At 51.8% G+C, this 21,592-nt stretch overlaps 1 protein-coding gene across 1 annotated transcript in view; it reads right to left on the reverse strand.

The window, feature by feature from the left end:
- Positions 1–21,592, reverse strand: part of TCERG1L (transcription elongation regulator 1 like) — a 221,439-nt gene that overhangs the window by 11,399 nt on the left and 188,448 nt on the right. The window contains exons 9-10 of the mRNA XM_508114.8: positions 13,689–13,824; positions 976–1,065 (exon numbers count right to left, since the gene is read on the reverse strand). Of these exons, the coding sequence (XP_508114.6) occupies positions 976–1,065; positions 13,689–13,824 (226 nt within the window). The remainder of the gene's footprint in view (positions 1–975; positions 1,066–13,688; positions 13,825–21,592) is intronic.

Consider the following 21,592-nt stretch of genomic DNA (forward strand, 5'->3'; position numbering starts at 1 on the left):
GACATAATTATCTTTGGCTACAGAGATCCATAACAGGACGAGGCCAGTCTGAGGATGGACAGGCAGTTGTTGGGCAGGTGTCCTTGCAGAAGTGCTTTTTGTGTGTATAAGGTTGTGATGAGCCAGGTGCGGTGGCTCACGCCTGTAATCCCAACACTTTGGGAGCCCAAGGTGGAAGGATTGCTTGAGCCTAGGAGTTCAAGATGAGCCTGGGGAATATACAGCAACCACATCTCTACAAAAAGTACAAAAATTAGCCAGGCGTGGTGGCTGGAGCCTGTAGTCCCAGCTACTCAGGAGGCTGAGGTGGGAGGATGGCTTGAGCCCAGGAAGTGGAGGTTGCAGTGAGCCAAGATTGCACCACTGTACTCCAGCCTGGGCAACAGAGTCAGATCCTGTCTAAAATAAAATGAAATAAAATAAAATGAAAGGTTTTGATGGCCTTGTGTGCAAGACTGTGGTTCTTGTAGAGTCTTTTTAGTTATCAGGTATACAAGTATGAGAACCCTCTCTTCATGGCCTTCCTCCATTCTATTTGTTAGGGGTTTCTTAACATTAGTGACTTCATTTTGATTCTGACAACTTTCATATTATATAAGATTTTAAGCATATAAAACCTTAAGGTCTTATGTAAGACCACCTCTTTCACTATCTTTAATAATACCTTAAGTATTTCATATTTTTAACATACGATTTATAGTCATTTGGAATGAGGGTCAATGTTCCTAAAATTTACACGTTCATCTTTAAAAGTATTTGTCTTCCAGGGTCATAACCAAATACTGAGGTAAGAATAATGACCAGAATAACCTTCCTCAGTCCCTCTAACTCTTTTGTTCACAAGCTCGCAAGCCACTGGCCAAATTTACAACATGGGTGTCTGTTATTCAGCAATGAAAAGCTCCCCAGATCCAGGATGCAACAGTCGCTTTCATGCCATGTCTCTGCAGTCAAAGTGCCTTCCCACCCCGTTACCTGCTTTCGTTCCTCAGAGTTGAGCAGGAGATAGCGTGGGTCAAACACGATTTTGTGTAATTCTTTCTCCCAGGTAGAAAATGCTGATACCTAAAGAAAGATATTCAATAGAGTTGCTGTTAGCGTCTAATGCTAAGCCTGAAGCCGCACTGAAATGATCCACAGTTAAAAACAAATGAACAACAAAAACCAGCATTAAAGTACAATAGATTCCGTGATGTGGTGCAGTATAAGTGTTAGACATGTCAGACGCTCCAAGAAAACCAATACCTAGAACATCAGAAAATTTAATTTCTAGACTCATGACTATTTCTTTCTTGGGTATCTTTCAGGGGTGTGCCCCCCGATCTGAAACCCCAATTATACCTGTGGAGGCATGGCATTCTGGAACACCCCATTTCAAAAGGGGAAATTATATTTGTAAAAATTTTCAGAACCCCTACAGACCATAACAAAGAGTAATGTCTTGAAAACAGGCTGAGTTTAGTTGATTTGTAATCAAAGTTTAACCTCTTTTAGGTAGGTCATTTTAAAAATAAATTATTTTGTTTGCAATAGTTTTAGACATACTAAAAATTTGCAAGAATATTACAGAAAGTTACCATATACTCATACCCAGTTTCTCCCGTTGTTAACGTACTAGTAGGCTAGATTCGTCACCACTAACCATGACGCATTATTACTAACAATAGTCTGCATTTATTCAGATTTCTTTAGGTTTTACCCAATTTTCCATTTCTGCCCAGGACCTCATCACATTTGGCTGCCATATCTCCTTGGACTCCTCTTGGCTGTGACAGGGTCTCAGATGGCCCTTGCCGTTGATGACCTTGATGGTTTGAGGAGCCCTGGTCAGGTGCATTGCAGGACACTCCTCAGTTGGGATTTGTCTGAGGTTTCCCTCGTAAATAGCCTGGGGTTATGGGTTTGGGGAGGAAGACCACACAGGTAAATGCCATTCTCATCATGTCATAACAAGGGTACACACACTGCTGACATGACTCTTCACTGACAGTGGTGGCCGTGGTCGGCTGGCTGAGGTCTCCCCACTGTGAAGTCCCCCTCTCCATGCTGTCCTCTCTGGAAGGACATCGCCATGCACAGCCCACACTTAGGGGTACGGGTTGTGCTCCACTTCCGAGGAGAAGTAGCTACATGAGTGACTGGGAAATGTCCTGGGGGGGATACTCCTCCAGGCCTCCACATTACTTATGTACTCAATCTTTTATTTATATTGCTACGGACTCATGGATATTTAGCCCATGCTCAGGCTGGACTCCAGTCATGAGTGACTGGGAAATGTTCTGGGGGCGGGAGGTGATGGAATACTCGTTCATGCCTCCACGTTACTTATGTACTCATCCTTGTATTTATATTGCTATGGACTCATGGATATTTAGCCCATGCTAGGGCTGGACTCCAGTCATGAGTGACTGGGAAATGTTCCGGAGGGGGGTGGGAATACTCGTTCATGCCTCCACATTACTTATGTACTCAATCTTTTATTTATATTGCTATGGACTCATGGATACTCAGCCCATGCTTGGGCTGGACTCCAGTGTGACTTTGCTTCTTTTCCTGCTCAGCTTCTTTGAGGTTGGCCTTGGCGAGCTCCCGTGGTGGGTTCCTGGCTCCTGTGTGCCTCTGACAGGTGCTCATCACTTGGCTTTTTGGGCATCTCCTTCATTTCTGCTACTAAAGATGCTCCAGGCTTATCTTCTGCATGTCCCGCCTTTGCCCTTGAATCAGTCAATTCTCCAAGAAGCCCTGGCTCCTTTCCTAGAACGGTGTTAGAAACCAAGATCCGGGCACTGGTGTGTTCATTGCTAGTGAGGTGGTGTTGCTTCTAGACTCTCTCAGCTGACAAAGCAAGGGAATGTTTAAGCCATTTAGAACATAAATGCATTCATTTAAAAACATGGACTATGTATTCACTGTGCCTTGGGCCCTAAGCTGGGTGTTGAGGATCTTGAGAAAATAAATCAAGGAAGCCCATGGTCTAAGGTAGTGCCGGTCTAGGAGCTAACAGACTCTTGAGATGGCACTAGGGCCATGGCGGAGACAGACCTGGACACTAGTGGGACCCAGCAAAGACCCACAGCAGCCTAGGGAGGCGGCTTCCAGAGTGCTGTGACTTTGGAACATGAATACTCCTCAGGGTTTACAAAGGAGCCTTGGGGGGTATTCCAGGACCAGCTGGTGGTGGGGACAAAGGCTGGGTCATGAACTATGGGGAATGCAGGAATTGCAAGAGGTTGAACATGCCTGGGGGTGCCAGAGCCCATGAAGGTGCAGGGAAGAGGCAGCAGAGACAGAGGCTGAAGTGTAGGGCAGTCTTGGATGTGGTTAGGAGACTGAGCATTGTCTTGAGAGACAGGAGAGAAGAAAATTCAGATGGGGCCTGCGTTTGAGGAAGGCCACCCTGGGATCTGGGCAGATGAATACCTGGGCAGGGTCAGGGAGGGGAAGGTAATTGAAAGTTTACAAAAACAAAACCCCATTCACATTCTTAAAATATTCTTCATAGAGGTACTATTTCAATAAACACATGCTTTATTTGTATATTATAAGAGATGAATTTTCTTCACTGGCAATTTCTATCTTTAACTGTCAAATTTAAGCCTTTTCTGTAATACCCACGAGCTCTTTTATTGGGTGGGATGACCCAGGGTCCAGCCAGGATTCTCCTCCACAGAGTGAGAACCCGGTGAAGCATAGCTGGGACTCAGGGCAAGGTGGCAACTCTGGGAGCATCTCCAGACAGAATGGATCCCTTTAGCTTCGACTGAGTGCCATTGCTGGGACTCAGGGCGAGGTGGCAACTCTGGGAGGGTCTCCAGGCAGAATGGATCCCTTTAGCTTCGACTGAGTGCACCTGCTCCCGGGAGCGGGTCTCCAGGCAGAATTGATCCCTTTAGCTTTGACTAGTGCACCTGCCCCCAGGAGCATCTGGGGCTGTTAGAGAAGCTATGGGCAGCCTCCACTCAGCCCAATCAGATGGCACACACCCACCTCACGGGGACCTGTGCACAGCCCGATGGTCCCAGCTCTGCAGGGAGAGAGGATTAGACCCTGTGTGGCATAACGACACCAGTTTCTGGAAAATGTTGGAGTTCTAGAAGTATAATAAAATAATTTTTCAATGAATGATGTGTAGTTTTTGCCCCCGAAGGGATTTATAATCTCTATAGAAGGTCAGATAAGCCATCTCTACAATGATTACAACTCATAATGATAAAACCAACTGTGTCATGTCAGGGACAGTTCAGGGAAGGGTGAGAGCACAGTGGCTGGGACCCGGGATGGAGGTGGGGGCTGAAGTGAAGGCTGCACAGCCATGTGTGAAACAGGGTCTTTCCCTGCCCTCCAGGTGGGCGCAGGACTTCTCCCAAAGGGTCCTGACAGCTGTGGGGACAAGGAGTCCTATGAACTGCTCCTGAGGGAAGCCTGTCATTCCCGAGCCTGCGTGAAACACTTACGATGCCCAGAGAGTACGTTCCATGGGGCCACGATTGCACACATGTGTGTGACTATACACACACACATAAGCAAACACACCACACAAACATCCACAGAGGTGCATGTACACATGCAGGTGCACACACATGCAAACACATGAACACACCCAGGACACGCTAAGATATACATACGCAGGCACACATGTACACATGCACATGTACATAGTTGCACAAATGCACACATACGCACAAAGATGCACACATTGATACACACATGCACATGTGTGCCTACACACACACACACACACACACACAGAGTAACACTACCACCACCAAGGAAGTCCAACATTGTAGAACAACCAGGGGAAGAAAGCCCGTCAACTGAGTAGACAGCAAGCTGCGTATCTCTTTTAAGTCCGTCTGTGTCGTGGGACTGTTCTCTAAGTGGCCGTGGACAAACCCGGCTCTCCCTGTTTCCAGCTGGTACCTGTCCAGAATGACTGGAATGCACTGGGAATGCAACAGACTGAGAACAGCCAGGCTTTGTTTGGGCCCCACCCCAGAAATAAGACATCCTTCAAGCTTTAGCCCAGCGTTTCACAGGACCCCAGGGTAGAAAACCCACTGTGGGCTGCTTTCTGGGATCCCTCGGTTACAGCGAAGGGTAGATGAGACTCTGTCCCCTCCTTGCAGCTTTCCTGGGCCTGGGGGACTGGTTCACAAAGCACCCTCATCTTCTACCACCCTTGCTTCCTGTCTGCGGGGAATAAACGCACTTCAGATGATTTGCTGCTCATCTTCTACCACCCTTGCTTCCTGTCTGTGGGGAATAAACCCACTTCAGATGATTTGCTGTGTGCGTGGGTGTTCTGTCTCAGCAGCCTCACACAGGCGGCTGACCGGTGCCCAGTGAATCTCCTTCACATCTTAGTTTCTATTGCTGCATAAGCAACGCCTTCAAACTCAGCGGGTCACAAGCACCACCTCGGATCACTCCATGGGCTGTGTGGGTCCTGAGTCCAGAATGGAGGCATTGGGCTCCTCAGCCCAGATCCCACTGGGCTGAGATGAGGTGCCGGCAGGGGCTTTGCTCTCGTCTGGTGCTTGGGGTCCTCTTCCAAGCTCACTGGATGTTGCGAGAATTCAGGTCTTGTGGTTGCAGGGCTGAAGCTTTCCATGTCTTCAGCCAGCTAAGAGCCAATCTTGGCTCCAAGCGGCTGCCTGCAGGTCCTTGCCCCAGGGCCCCCACAGTGGGGCAGCTTCTTCAAGCCAGTGAGAGAATCTCCCCCTGGCTAAGGCAGAGTCTTAGACAACACAGTGCAACATCGCCACGGGTGTGACATGGGCCCCGTCCACGCTCAAGGAGAGGACCACCCAGGATGAGCACAGTGTTGTCGGGGGGGGTGGTGGAGGGTGGTGCTTAGAACCCCATCTGCCCAGCACGTCCCCGAGACCAGGACACGCTGTTCCTCTCTCAGCAGAGATCTCTCTCTCTCCTCTTGCCTAACACTTCTTTGATTCTTTGGCATTTTATATGTGACTTGATCCTTAAAGACCTGAATTCTTCTGTAAACTTCAGACCCTTTCCTGCAGAAGTTTGTGATCCACCCCCTTCCTCACCCCGCTGTACATCGTCACATCACGCCCTGACGAACAGTGACAGTGATCCTGGTGCCCGTCTCAGCACGCCTGTTGTCTGTCCCCCTGTGGATGACGTGGCTGTGTCTGTGACTGTGGCCGTGTCTGTGACCGTGGCCGTGTCTGTGACCGTGGCTGGGTCTGTGACCGTGACCGTGTCTGTGACTGTGGCTGTGTCTGTGTCTGTGGCTGTGTCTGTGAATGCTGGAGCCGCCTCAGTGGGAGAACAACAGGGTCTTGTTCTGTCTCCCCGGCTGGAGTGAGAGTGTTTGACTCTGTCCGAGGACCGCGTTGCGGGTCCCTCACTGCACATTCTCATCTGATCGCTGTTTCAGGACTGTCCCTCCGCCCTGTCTGAATCACGAGAGTGGGAACTGGAGGTCACCTGGGCTGGGCTGGAGTTGTGCCCTTTCTTCCACTCTCAGCCTCCTGCAGCGGGACTCTCCTCTCTCCCTGGGCACGCCGGCCGGAGATCCTCTGTTCCCTCATTAGTGTCTGGGTTGCAATCGATTCCCTCCCATTTCCACAGTGGAAGAAGCCAGAGCTGGTTGTTAGAAACGCAGGTGCCAGAAGGAGCTGCAGAGGAGGCGGTGTGGATGCAGGCCAGGGCGGCAGTTTCCAAACTCGGCAGATGCCTCATTAAAATGGACATCGCCCAAGCATCACTCTGCAGATAGTGGCCGGCTGGCAGCAGGTGTCCTTGACTGCAGGTCGCGTGTGGCACTGTCCCAGCCCGCAGGCATCTCGCTGGAGAGTGGACAGGCACCGGGAGTCTGAGGTTCAGGAAGGGAAACTGCACCTTCTTCACAGCCAAGGGAACTGGACTGTCCCTTTCACAGCTGTTTTCAACATCCTCTCAGTGATAAGGACGTGGTCTGGAGAACCCGAAAGTGTTTTCCAGATCAAGTGGCAAGATGCAGACCACGCGGGCAAAGCATTTGGTCATGGTCATCTGGTTCTGAGACAGACACAACTGTCTCCTAACCACCCTCCTCCCTGCCGTGTCACCTCCCTCAACTCACACCCTCTAAAACTTCTCCTCCTTGAGGCCTCAGGTGAGTCCACAATTCAGCTGAGTGCCTGTGGCCCTGGTGGTCTCACCCCAGCTCCCTCCCAGCATTAAGGGGGCAGCTTCTCTGGCCAGCTGAGCTATGAGCGGCTCCCAGGAGCCCCAGGTTTCCCTGAGCACCCACACCAGCTTGAGCAGACTCTCAGCAGGGAAGAGACCCCAAAGCACGGCCCGAGCCCAGCACTGTCCACGCCTCCTGCTGTGGATGGGCCAGGGTGAGCTCCTGCCTGAAACGGGGCACCTCAGACCTGGGAAGGCAGCCAAGACCTTGGGCATGAAGAAAAAGGTCACCATTTATAAAACAACGCCAGGGAAAACTAGATCTAACTTCAGTCCCGGCTTCACCAAAAGCCTCTCTGGAGACTGAGAAACTCATCGTGCATTGTTCCAGTGGATGCGTCAGCCCTGAGAAAAGGGGGTTCAATTCAAGTAAAGTGGCTGAGAGCTTGAGGATGGCTCAGCCACATGTGGGATGCCGAAGTCCTGGAGGTGCCCCATGCGTGTGATGGCTCCCGGAGGTTATCACGGACAGGACAGGACTGGATTGGCAGGGAACCTCCGACAGAAGCAGAATGCTGCCTTCCATCTCTAAAACCAAAAAAAGGCTCTTTCAAGTAATTTTCAATCCCCGGATCATGGAAAAGGCCAGCGATCCTGATGACCAGAGAAAAGGGCGAAAGCTGGCAAAAGGATGGCATCTGCCGAGTCCTGAACTGGAGGATAAAGCCCCAGCCTCGAGAGGGCCTCAGATCAGGGGCGCAGTCCACGGCCTCTCCAAGGAAAGCTGGAGCCATGCCCGCTCCGACCCTGATGCTGGGGCTGGGCTTAGCCGGGCACACTCACGTGCATCTGCAGAAACGTGTGTCTGTCTGTCTGCACCGTCCGCCCCCACCCACCCTCATGGCTCCCTGCTGTGGTCCTCAGGGTGTCCCAGGGATAGCAGCTGCAGTCTCTGCCCCTCAAGGAAAGCTGGGTCATACAGGGCCCCCAAACATGGCGAACTTCCATCTCAAACACAAACCTGGTTACTTTTGCGAAAGTCCTGGAAGCTAATGTTTTGACCAAATTTGACTGTTAAACAAAATGTATTTATTTACTTTTACTTCCTTGTACCTTAAAATGGCCATAATAGACCGGGAGCATGAAGTGTTAATCGAATTAGAGGTGATTTTTCCTTCTGGCTTTTATGAGTGCAAACGTCCTAAGGAAGGAAGCAATCTGTCACAATTACCCTCTCTCGCTCGATGACCCTGCAGCTGGACCTTTGAAATACGGTCATGATTTCCTCGCACAGCCTGCCCTTCCCCTCGTCCATGCCCCGTGGGCAGAGGACAGGCTGCGATTAGTTATCTTGGGCCCTGCATGGAATTCACTCATGTAAATAATGAATAAAGCTCCTAGGTAACACTATATTTTTTCATGTTGTGTTGAAAACACAAGAAGGCAGATAGACAAGCCAGACTGCTCCAAGGTGTTGAGGGCGGCCTGCCCTTGCAGCTGCCAAATAAGACACCGGCAGCCGAAAGGCATCTCCAGGTCCCTTGGTCCCTAGTCATGGGCCCTGCCCCCCAGCCTCTCTTCTCAGCACAGGCTGCAGGCTGCTTGGCCAGTGTCAGGACCCTCCCTCCCTTCCTGCCATCTTCATCTCTCCTGTTTCTTCCTGCCTCCCCTGGTCTCAGGAAAATTGACCAAAGGCCTCCGCTGGGGCTGTAGAAGTTCAAGACCCCTGAGAGTGGGGGAATGGGTCTGGCCACACGGCACTCCCAGTGGCCACATGAAGAGGGTTCAAAAATCTCCCTGGGGCCTGAGCCCAGGGTCTCTGCTTCCAGGGCTGGGGGCTGACGATTGGGCCACGCCCCTGTCCCCAAGCTCTGTCCAGATTTGCCCGCGCTATTTCTCCAGCTCTGACTCCCACACTGTCCTGGAGATGCCTGTCTGGATCTGCAGCCCACCCGGCCCCTCCTGGGCCCAGATGCCCCAACCTACCCCCAGCGGACTCCTTCCCAGGACTCTCTCCCCCTGTCCCCCAGGCCCCCACTGTGCCTCCCACAAGCCCTAATGATGATGCCAGCTGCATGTGGACAGACTTCATTTTTGAGAAACTGCCTGGCTATTCTTCCCTTTCAACCTGTCCCACTCTGCGGCCCTCTTCTCCTGGCCTCTGGACTTTGCCTGCTCGCAGGGATGGGGAACACTCCTGGAGCCTGCGGCTGTGGCTGCTCCAGAGTCCCCGACCGTCAAAAACGCGGCAGCCCAGGGCGGAATGACCGGGCTCCCACCTCATCCTTGAAGATGAGGCCGTTGCCTTACGCTCAGATCCCTAAAGAAACAGTATGGCAACGGCCCGGCTGCAGGCATTTGTTTGGAAGGTGATTCCAGGCAGTCCTGGGAACGGACACATGGAAGGAGACGAGCTAGTAATGGAGGGTGGGCCGTGGGGTGAGGAAGGTGCCCAAATTTGCCGAGCGGTAACCTTACCAAGAACTGGGAAGCAGGGTTTTCACCTACTAACCCGAGGACTGGGAAGCAGGGTTTTCACCTACTAACCCAAGGACTGGGAAGCAGGGTTTTTACCTACTAACCCAAGGACTGGGAAGCAGGGTTTTCACCTACTGACCCCCGTCCCTCCTCGGTTGAGGGTCGCCCTTGTGGTGTTCAATCCCTAGCGTTTAGAGGTGGGAGTGGCCAGCACAGGCAGAGTTCCCGTGAGTCCAGGTGGCCCCGGGTGGACCCGGGTAACTGTGGGTGAGCGTGGATGGGAGGCTGGGCCTGCAGGCGAGGCCTCCTTCTGCATCCCTGCGTTACCCTACCTCGTGGCACATCAATGCCTACTCCCATCTTCAGTGCTCAGAGTATTTTACCAGCTTTTTGTTTTCATTTTTGGTGAATAAATGCAATTTTACACGGTTATCCCACAATATAGCCAGCTGATTTCACTTACTTTTGAGGGTTACTTTCACATTAAGCATAATTATAATCCCATTCCAGAAATTAGAGCGGGCAGTGCCAACTCCCCAAAGGCACCTTCAAGGATGCTGTCCCCACAGGCACCTCCCCTTCCCTGGCGGCCAGCCTAGCCCTTTCTGTGCATGCGTGCCCTGGCCGAAGGCTGGTGAAGCTCCTGGGAGGCAGAGCTGCCTGTGTCTGAGGGGAGGGAAGGGCACCAGATGTTACTCATCCGGGGAGATGGACAGGGCAAGGCTGCCCTTCCTTCTGCCTGGGACTGTAGAGGCCTCTGTCTGGTTTGTACCCACTCACCCCACAGCCTCGCTGTCAACACCCATCTTAGCGCAAGGAGAAATCGTCACAGCGAAGCCTGCAGGAACCCTGCTCTGTGAATCCCTCACTCCATCGCAGACGTGGTACCAGGGCTCTCCTGTGTAGCCCACCACAGTGCCAGCCAGGGTCCCCGAGGCTGGGCATTGCTGGGAAGCTGGCCCAGGATCACCTGCAAAGGGACCCCTGAAAAGGACCAGGACAGCCCCTGAGTCCCTAAGTCAAAATAGAGTGTTCTCAAAAGGGCTTTCTCTCCTGGCCCCTGGGTGAGCATCACCTGCTTGTGAGAGATACTTTACAGAAGGAAAATGTTCTCAATAAAATGTCTCTAATGTGTTTACCTAAGCAGCAGGATTAAATTAATAACCTGCTGTTCAATTAAACTTGCTCCTGATGGACTAAAGTTTTAAAAGAAAGCTTCTTTGGGATTTGTACTAGCAAGGAAAAACACAATAAAACAAAACAAAAAACAAACCTTCTGCTGAACCATCATTTACATGCCACAAAACCACAAAACCTTCATCCCGCTGCCCCAGGGCACAATCCCCATGGCAGGGCCCAAACTCTGCCCTTTTTAAACTACTAAAAACCGCAGGGTCTGCCCTTCATCACTCCACAAGTACATGAATTTCTGAACTGAAGTATTGAACAAATGCAATAAAAAATCTTATTAATCACTCAGTCCATGAAAAAGTGACCTTTCTATGCCTCATTGTTAAGCAGCTAGAAACCTTATGGGTTTAGCTATCAAATTCTCCTCAGCCTGAGCAAATCTGCCAGCATATTTTACAAAGCTGAAAAGTCATAAATGGTGGCACTGCTTTATAATATTAGCAGTAAATTTGGATTGATCTTTTCTACTCATGAGGTCTGTGTATGTGGGCCTCTCCTGAAAATCCTCATAAGACACGGAACTAGGCTTCACCCTAGTCCCTTTCTCTCGGGGTAAACACACAACCTGGTGGTTACCGCTTCACGTTCAGATGATTTTGCTGATTCCTGTATAATAACCTGAGAAGAAAAAGTTGAAACGAATCACCCACCCTAAACGGGGTAAAAAGGCCCTGAAAATCTCATTAGTAAAATCTCTCAACCAAGGCCATTTAGAGAAATTCAAGAGGCCATGTAAACTGAGTCTGATAGCATCCCTGCCCGGGAAGGGAAGGCCGGCCTCTCACGCAGGTAGGTTAGTTTAAAACTGTGTTGGTAAATTGGGCCTGGCTCATTTCCAAAACAAAGAGATGAAAAACTTGGACGTTAGTAAGATAAAAGGAATGTTTATTCCTCTTTCCCAAATGTTCACGATGCCATCATGTTTCAGCAAACACGAGTCATGTCTCCTGCCCGATAATCCAACCAGGCCAGCCTGGCCAGGCCTATCCAGAAACTCAGAATTACGGCCATTTCCACAAGGGCCGTGCAGTCCGAGGGACACAGCAGTAAGGACCGGGAAACTGCCTGCACGTGGACCCGTGGGTCACAAAACGGCCTCTCCTGCCTCTCGCCCAATGACACCCCTGAACCTGACCCTGCTCCCAGGCAGGGCTCTCCTAGAAGGTGGCTATTTTGGTAAGACACTGCCGCCAGGGCATGTGCCGATATAGGCAAGTTTCCTGTGAGAGGGCCGCCTAGTCACTGGCTGGACACTTGGACATCAGGCCATCCACCAGGATAAAGAAGAGTCCGTGAAGGCACACGGTGATCACCCGGCGGCACCTCCCCTGGAGCCCCTCGGGGCAGGGCTAGAGCTTTTCACCACTCTGCAGAGACCAAGTTAGGAGAAACTACAACAAAGACCCTCATGCCAAGAGCAGGAGGAGGGCAGGAAGCCCCGGGGGCAGAAGAGGGAGGGACTAAAGTCTTGTTTTCAAACAAAATTTGAGCCTAGTAAAAATAGCTTTTAAAGTAACATTTTTTGAAAAACAAACCAACACCCAGGCGTCCACATCGCGCCAGGGCCAGATCCACACGCGCGCGTCCACATCGCGCCAGGGCCAGCTCCACACGCGCGCGTCCACGTCGCGCTCTGTGCCTCTCAGCACGTGTGTTAATTCAGGCCTGACACGGGGTATTGCAGTCACCAGCTCACACCCCCACTTTTCCTTCTGGTTCCCTGAGACCCAGGGCTGTGTTTCGCCTTTGAGTAAATGATGAAATACATAAACAGGTGCACACATTCAAATTCAAGGGGCTTTGGAGGAGAGGTGTCCCTAGGGGTGGGTGGGACCAGCTCCTTCCTCCATAAAATTCCTAAGGGGTAGGACCTGCTCAATGTTCTCTGTTCCCCCAAGGCTTAACCCAGACCCAGGACAGCACCTCAGCCCTAACTAACCCTGTGAGGGTTCTGCTCAGACCTCTCTGTTCTGCAGGGAGCTGGGTCCCCATGGCAGCTCCACCCTTGCCCCCTCTCCAGCTGTGGGAGGGAGAGGAAGCAGCCTGGGGGTGGGTGCTGGCTGCAGAGGAAACCTGCTCTGAAGTCTGAAAGGCCATTTGCGTGTTCATTATAAACATCCTCACACGTGGGGCCCACCACTGCCGCCTGCAAGTCAGCCTTATTTTGTAAGGAAATCCAACTGGGCTGAAATACTGCCTCTGGCTCATTTTATACCCAAAGCCAAAGCAGGAAATGATAGTCATTGAAAGGAGATCTGAATACAAAATCCCCCCGACCCCCAATTCAAAGTGAGATTTGGAAATCAGCTACACTGAAGATATCTTAATTTTATTTAAAAAACAGTCACGTTCATCTGAAGGGAGGGAGTACCACTAGGTAGGATGGATAGATAACCCCATGGGGAAGCTGCACAGTGAGGTCGGGCACCGCGACTGGCCCAGCTCCCACAGGAACCCCATCTGTGCAGTGGGTGCTCCCTCAGGCCACCCAGGACCCGGCCACCCGGTGGACCCCACCTGCCGGCCTCTCAGGCCTCACGCCCACAGGAGAAACCACAAAGGCACCTTCCTCCTTTCAGAGGAGAAGCGGGACCTCCTCTCCACTTTGGCTGCCCCTCGGCCTCCACTCACTTAGCACCTGCCCCTCACTCAGCACAATCAGGAACTTAGTAAGGGGGAGGCATCCCTCAGGCCCTGGGATGGTGACTCAGCCTGAACAGGAACTCAGTAAGGAGGACACATCATCTCTCAGGCCAGGACAGTCACTCAGCCTGATCATGAACTCAGTGAGGAGGCGACCCTCAGGCAGGGACGGCCACTCAGCTGCTGTTCCCCAGGGTCTGCCGCAGAAGTGCAGCCCCTCAGCCGCTGTGCCTTACCCCTCTCTCCAGCAGCATGTCTCGGAAGTGGGTCACACGCTCCTCCAGGGGCAGGAGGATCTGCGGGGGCGGCGTCCTTGTGCCTTTGTCCTCTCTCTTTGCCTCCTCTGGCTTGGGACTCCCACAGCCTTCGGTCCTTCAGGGATACAAGACGCAGAGAGTTAGACACACTCATGGGGACCCAGCTGGTTTTTATTGCAACCTTTACAAACCCTCCTTAAGGTAACTCTTTCAGAAGCACAGTCTCCTTGACAACTCTTTATAAAGCCTGAGGCGGTCTCCCTCGCAAAGATGGCACATTTGCTCTTGGCAGGCACGGGGCTTGGCTGTGTTCAGGGTGGGAGGCTGGAATTGAAGCCCCAGCCCCGGGCCCGGCTGTGAGAAGCTGCAGCTCAAGTGCAGGTGGAAACATACACTGGCTGCCAACCGGCATGTCTCCTGGGCAGGCCCTCACTCCAGGTCCTCATACTGCCCACGGCCCACGGCAGGGAAGCCGGGCCTCAGGTGCTGCTGCAGAGATGGGGTCATGGAGGGGTAAGGAGCAGGCTTTTCATCCGAACAATCATTTCACTCACTCATGGCCCCTTCATTCTGGACAAATGCCTGGAAGACAGTTATGTGCAGAACCATCTATGTCCTGAGATCTAACCCCAAAGGGAAACTTCAGTGACAAAGAAGGAGGCTGGGACCCCTCCTCAGGCACAGAGGACAGTGGAGAATGGGATCACCCAGGGGCCCTGGAGAAGTTCCCTCCCGCAGCAGAGGGGTGGCCCCTGCCAAGGCCCCGGACACTGTGGGCAGCAGCAGGAGCTGCACAAGGTGGAACCAAGGGTGGGGAGGAAGGGAGGGACCCCACGAGCTGACCATGCCGGGCTGGGGAGCTGACCAGCACTCCCTTCCGAACCACACGGGCAGGGAGGCGGGACCCTACTCCTACAGAAGAAATGCTAGAGGCCTGCCTTTTTTAAGTACCAACTCTCCCCCTTGCATTATTTTAACTGCACGTGGATAGATCTTTATGGTTCTACACTGGATTCTAAGAAGCATCTAGAAATATCCTTTTGAAAAAACGAAATGTTTGCTGCTGGAAGAATGTGTCTGGCCAAATGCAGACGCCGTTCTTCTTGTGTCTGGCTTCCCCTCTTCCCAACCCTGGTCCTGCCTGGGGGCAGGTCCGTCGGCTGCCACCCGCCCCTCAGGATGCAGCCTGTTCTCCAGGACGGGCAGACTCAACCCGCGCTGGGTTGGCGCACCCTCACTCTGACCATGCTGAGCCCTCGTGGGCCTGCTCCCTGGCCTGGCCCTGCTCCCACACCTACCCATGGCATCAGACCACCCATTTGAGAGCTCCCTTATTTTCAGCTGCACTTAGGTCAAGCTCAGCCAGCAATCATGAAGAGCAGTCCTCTCACAAGCAGTGGCTTAGGGCCTCCTACATTCTGGGAGCTCCCTAAGTGCTTGGAGATGTGGGAATGGCATGTACATCTAAAGGCATGGGCCTTACCCGCTCCTTTCAAAACCAGCTCACCCTGGGATCTGGATTGTGAGTTTCTCGAACCGTAGTCTGGGCTTTCTGATTTGGTCTAGAGGTAAGAGTCTCTCCTGGGCCACAGTCTCCCCAAGCTCCACTGAACTTCTTAGTAGGCCTAGGATTCTGAACTTCATGCTCACCTTTGCATTGCCCAATGTGAGCAAGGGTCCTGCTAAACTGATTAGTCATAGTCTTCCCTACCCTTCCCTTAATCTGCTCACCTGGACACCTTACCAGATTTCTCATCCTCTGCCATGCCCCAGATCTGACTCAGCAAGAATCTGCTGAGGTTGGTTCAGCCAAAACCCCCCGATCCCTGAGGTCTGCTCTTGGTAATTTTCCATCCACTGACCCCCAACCCTGACCGTGGCTATCAAATCCTGCTTTTCCATGCCAAATTTGGAATTGAGCCTGGTCTCTTTTCCTCCTTTGCAACAGTCTTGAATATAATCTGTTTTTACGGCTTTAACTACTGTCCAGTTCTGGTTTTGACGATAGCACCATGTTCTCCACTGGGGATGATTTTGCCCCAGGGGACATTTGGTAAGGTCTGGAAACATCTGTGGCTGCCACAACTGGGGAGATGTCACCAGCACCTGGGAGTGGAGACCCGGGATGCTGTGAAATGTCCTGCAATGCACAGGGCAGCCCCCACCACGCAGGCTCATGTGGCCCACGTGGGTCTCCCCCAGGAGGTCTGGATGCTAGGTAAAGATTACACTACTTCCTCATTTGGAGAGGAGGTAAGGTGGCAAACAGGAAAAGGTCATCTAGTGGCCAGACCCAGCCGTCCAGGCCTCCCAACACCTGCCAAGTGAGAAGTGTTTCCTCACTTGGCAGGTCTGTCCAAGGTCCTGGGAAATTCATTAGTACCATGTTTAGGATGTACTGAGAATATGCAATGCCTTATGTCTAACAAGAGGTTTTCATTCGCAGGGGCTGTAATATGGATTAATCCCAACGAATACAAAATGTGCAAAGAAACAAAAAGATTGCTCAGCCCATTAGAGAACTGTATTTATAGACCCACTATTCCAGGAGAATTTACATTCTCTGCTTCTTATGTGATTACATGGAATTTTGAGAAAAGAATATTACCAGTGGATTTCCAATTGTATCATATTCCAAAGGGTATAATTAGGATTTCCCTGTAATAAATTTTCATTAGTTAAAAATAGAAATGTGAAACAAGGCCTGTATTGTTGCAACTTGAAATAAGAAGAACAGGCGCATTCTGACTGTGCGATGATGGTGTGTTGGAGCTTATTCAGCACCATACTCTGTGTAGGGCTGCTGCACGCCTTCCAAACGGCTATCCGTTCAGTTAGAATCGGTCAAAAGCAAATGCAAACTAGCTAAATATATTTTTGATATTCTTATGGCTGAATGAGTTCTGTACCTTTAACAAAAAGTAAATTCTAATACTTTTAGTAAAGATAGCTCAACCCACGGTTTTCCTGCTGGTAGAGGCAGCGTCCCCGAGGACACGCTAATTGGTGTGCACCAGCCCTGCAGGCTGCGAGCCAGGGAGGTAGCCTTACTGCATCACAGAAGCCTCGTTAAGGGAACCCATGGATTTGGGAAGTTTCCCAGGTCCAATGTATAGGTTGAAAGGGGCCTGGTCTTGGCCAACCTTTAACCAGGCTAGGTGCTCCTGAAATCTGGGCACCATAGCCCTGGGCGGGGGTCCCTCACGCCCAGGGTCAGCCCCTCCCTGCCTTCTTCCCTTCTGTGTGGTGACCATCCCTACCCCTAAGCAGGGGTGCTCTCTTCTCCTGGTTCTGTCCCTTCCCCCAGCCTCTGAGCTTGCCAATTGATCTGTTAATGATTCGTGTGTGTGTGTGTGAGCTTGTGTGTGTGCGCATGCGTGCATCTGTCCCATGCTGGTAAGTCTGCAAAGCTGAGGTTTTCTGATTTTGCCCATGTGCAGAGGGCAGCACATTATCCGGTAAAATGCACAAATCCAAGACCCAGTGGAGCTGAGTTCTGGGCACTGCAACCCCCGCCATGACTTTCCCTTTGTGAACAAGACATTTTAATGATCCATCTGAGGTTGGGGAACTCAGGCCCTGGGCTGTGCACACCTGCTGTGGGCACAGAGCTCACCTCTAAACCCTCAGAGGCACTTCTCTCCACCCAGATCCTTTCTGCAGAACCATCCTGAGGTCAGAACCATTGCCCTGGCAGAGAAATGACAAACACCAAGTAGTTGTTGGCTCCAGGCTAGAGGAATGGGATGTGTGATATTCAGTTTCCCCAGCCAGGCTGAGGCACCCACCCATTCCCTCATAGGCTGACACCCAGGTGCCTCATCACAGCACTACCCAGATGGATGGAGGCTCAGACAGCCCAGCTGGATGGATCAAGATCCAAACCTCTATGTGGGCAAATGCACTGATGCCTTCAGCCCCAGCATGCTCCCCTGAGGTGGTCCTAGCACTCACCTAGAGCTGTCACGTGGATTCAGTGAGATGGTCCACATCGACCTCTCGGAGCAACCCCTCCTGCTCCTTCCCTCCTTCCCTCCCTCTCCAGCTTGCAGGTGCGGTGTGTCCACCCATACTGGGCACAGCGGGGCTGTAGCTGGAACAAGGAGCCCCTCACTGCCCAAGGAGCTTACAGTCCAGTGGGACATGTATTAAACAGTTACACACACGCGAAGCCTCAGCTGCCACAGGTGTGTCAGGGCTGAAATCCACAGTGCAGAGACTGTCAGTGCCAGAGGGGCTTCTGGTTGGTGTTCCCGCTAACACAATCATTTGAGAGACTCTGCAGAAACAGCAGACATTCTAGTGGACCATGGCTCCAAGACAGAACATGAGCAGGGAAGAGACATAGACGCTGACACAGGTTGAGATGGTGTCACTCTGCCAGGGTGCTGCCATGTGATGTGGGGAAAGTGCTGACATGTGAGTGAGGACCTGATTCTGGAGAGGCCTGTCTGCAGGTGTGATGAGGTCAAGGTGTTTCTGAGCCTTACAGGTGAGGATGACTTGCTGCACAACCTTGGCCAAAATATGGAAACTCTCTGGACCTTACTCATGGTAAGATACATGCTTCCGACCAGATGATCTGAAAACGCCTCGCAATACCGCAGTTCTATGATGCAAATGTGATCCTGTTAATTTCATCCTGATGAAATATTTAAACATCTTGACTCTGCCATCAACTTATTAGCTCTGCCTCCCAACTTTGCAGTTCCTATAAATTTGATGAACAGGCCTCCTGTGTCTTCATCCAGCTTGTTCATAAAAATGTTCCACAGGAAGCGCCAGACAGATGCCTCTAGCAGGTCTCCCAGCTGCAGTCCTGCAGACGGACAGTGCCACACACCCATGCTGGTGATGAGCTGTGAGGCCCAGGTGTGGGCACAGTGAGAGAGATGCCCCCTCAGCCCTGGCCTGCCTCTGGTATAGTCTTGTCTCAGCCTGCAGGTGCCACACCACCATCAGGGGTCCCCACTGACAGACAGTCTGTGGAGGGTTCCAGAGGCTGTGCCAGCCCTCACTCCAGTTTTGTTTTATCATAAATGATGTCTCTTGCAGCCTCACTTCTAACAAGTGACCGCACCGTGCCACACACTGCCAGCCTCCCCAAGGGCTTTGGCAGAATGGTTTGCTGGGAAGAGTGGATTCGGAACCTAAAATGTTAGGCCTATGATATAATAAATAATTAATCTGGTCTTTACTCCCAGTTCTTGGCAGAGAGCTCCAAAAGATTCTTGGAACGTCCTAAGCACTAGAAATGACCTTTGGTATTCATAAGGAAACCTCTCCACCATACCACACCTCAGCTGCACTAATGAGGCCACTCACTGGGTTCTTAGTTTCAAGGAAGGGGCTGGCGTGCCAGGAAACACCAGCCCTGAAGATTAGAGAGTTGGAATGTCCAGGCCCACCCACCACCTGACATCCAGGATGAGGAGAGGGGTTGGAGATTGAATTCAATCTTCCCACCAATGATCAATAAATTAATCAATCATTTCTCTGTAATAAAACCCCAATAAAACCCTTGAACAGTGAGGTTCTGGATTGCGCTGGTTGGTGAACACATTAGCATACTGGCAGCAAGACAAATGCAGAGGGACAGAGGCTCCTGCCCTTGGGACCTTTCCCAGTCTCACCCCATGAGTCTCTTCCATTTGGCTGTTCCTGCATTGTCACCTCGATCATAAAACTGTAATCGTAAGCATATCACTTTCTGTGAGTTCTCTGAGCCATTCTAGCAAATTATCAAACTTGAAGGAGGGTGGTGAGAGCTCCATAATTTGTAACCAAGTCAGACAGATGTGAGGGTAGACTGGGGACCCACTTACAGCTGGTGTCTGAGGTAGGGGTGGCCTTCTTGGGGCTGAGCCCTTCCCCTGTGGGGTCTGCAGTATCTCTGGGTGGTTGGTGTCAGAATTAGACTTAATTGTAGGACACCCAGTTGGTGTCAGAGAATTGCTGTCAGAACTTGGGTGCAATCAAATTTGCTTCAATTGCATTCAGCAGGCATTTCCAAGGGGTCCTCCCATCTGTGGCAACCTGCTTCGTTTCTCTGAGCCTCCCAGGTTGTTCATCTATTATAGAACCCACCGGCCCCACACAGCTGTCAATGAGACTGAACAGCACTGCTCACCTGCAGGGTCCTGCTGAGGGCTGCATGGGGCCCCTTGGTTAGCACGCGGCTGCTGATGTCTGCAGCGGACCCTGCTCCAAACCCCAGGATCCCAGGCCCCTGCCCTCGCCAGGCTCACATTCTAGAGGCAGGGACAGAGAGTAACAATAACCAATACCACCAAGTAAGTAAATTGGGTGGTGTAATCAAAGATGCTGGATGCTCAGGAAGTCACAAAAAGCAAACAAATGAACGCAGCTGAGGGGAGGGTCTGAGACCATCACAAGGCAGGCAGGACACCCACAAGCAGATCCTGAGAAGAGGTGAGGAGCCCTGGGGGTATCTGGGAGAACATTCCAGACTCAGGGCTCAGCTATACAAAGGCCCTAAGGTAGGAGCATCTAAGAATATTCTAGAGACAGTGGCAAGGAGGCAGTGAGGGGAGGGTGTGGGGGGCAGTGCTCAGAGGTCTGCGAGGGTGCAGATCCTGATGTCTCCTCATCCATGGCAGGGCTGTGACCTTTCACTCCCAGGGACACGGGAGCCCAGAGCCTCTGAGCAGAGTGACGCATCCTGGCCTCCGACTGCCCTGAGTACTGACTTAGCGCTCGCTTCTCTGCTTGCCCGGCCAGGGGCCGCTCTGAGCCTTGGAGTGCAGAGACAACTCTGGCAGCACCCGGGGAGCCAGGGTGAGAGCAGGTTCCTGCCCAGAGCTGCCTCTGGAGTGCACGGTTATTCCCATTAGGACCCCACGGAGCCGAGACCCTGCCCCTGTCTTCTCAAATGCATTTTAGACATGTTGTCCTGGACATCCAAGACTGCCCCGTGACGATTTCCTTGGTGGATTTTTGAACATCATGTGTTGTTCCAGGTAGGGCATGAGTGGGTGGAGGCCACCTGGAGGAAAAGATGCCTGACCAGGTAAAGCCATGACATCAGGCTGTCCCCGCAGCAGAGGCTCCTGTAGAGTGGGGGACACTTTTCTGTCAGTCACTGTGGCGTAGACCAAGGTGCTCCCTTCCTTGCCTTGCTGATGCTACAAGAGGATGCACATCTGCACACACTGCCTGGCCCTTTGGTCAGGGTTTGACCATCCCATAGATCTCTGGCCTCTGACAGGTCTCCAAGGCTGTAATTACAGGGCCCACTGTCAGGCTCCTGAGCTGCGGGAGGCCCACCTAAGACCCACTAGCATCCTATGCAGCCGAGCTCCAGATTCTACTTTCTAAAAGAACAAGGTTCCAGGGTCTCTAGCCTTCCTCTCATACCATTAGGGAGTCCCCGTCCCCAAGGCTGGCCCCACCCCAGCCTTTGTCTTGGCACCGCAGACCTTGCCCTTCGGAGCGATGCTTCTGGAATTTGTCCAGCATGGAATTATTGCCACATTTCTGTGAGTCTTCTGAATGAGTGGCCACTGAGTTCTACTCTCATTGAACAAAATTGTCAGAAAAATTTATAAAACAAGGTGACTTTTTGCAAGTGTGCTATGGTTTTGATATTTTCAGCTCTACGCCATGCAGGAGTGGAGAGCAAGACTTTGAGACCCAAGCAAGGCTGGACCCCGGCTGGCTTGGCTCATCATTGCTGCCTGTCCGTGGATGTGCACTGCACTGGCCTCTACAAGCTCCACCTTCTTTATCCCCCAAATGACAACAACAACAACAACAACAGAATCTGCATCGCAGGGGTGACCTGAGGAAGGAACGCTGGGTGCTAATAAAATGCGTGGTCTCTGAGCTCGGAACCTGGGTTTTCCCACTGTGTGGTCTGTGTT

This window comes from Pan troglodytes, chromosome 8 (assembly GCF_028858775.2).
Source record: "Pan troglodytes isolate AG18354 chromosome 8, NHGRI_mPanTro3-v2.0_pri, whole genome shotgun sequence".
Classification (NCBI taxonomy): domain Eukaryota; kingdom Metazoa; phylum Chordata; class Mammalia; order Primates; family Hominidae; genus Pan; species Pan troglodytes.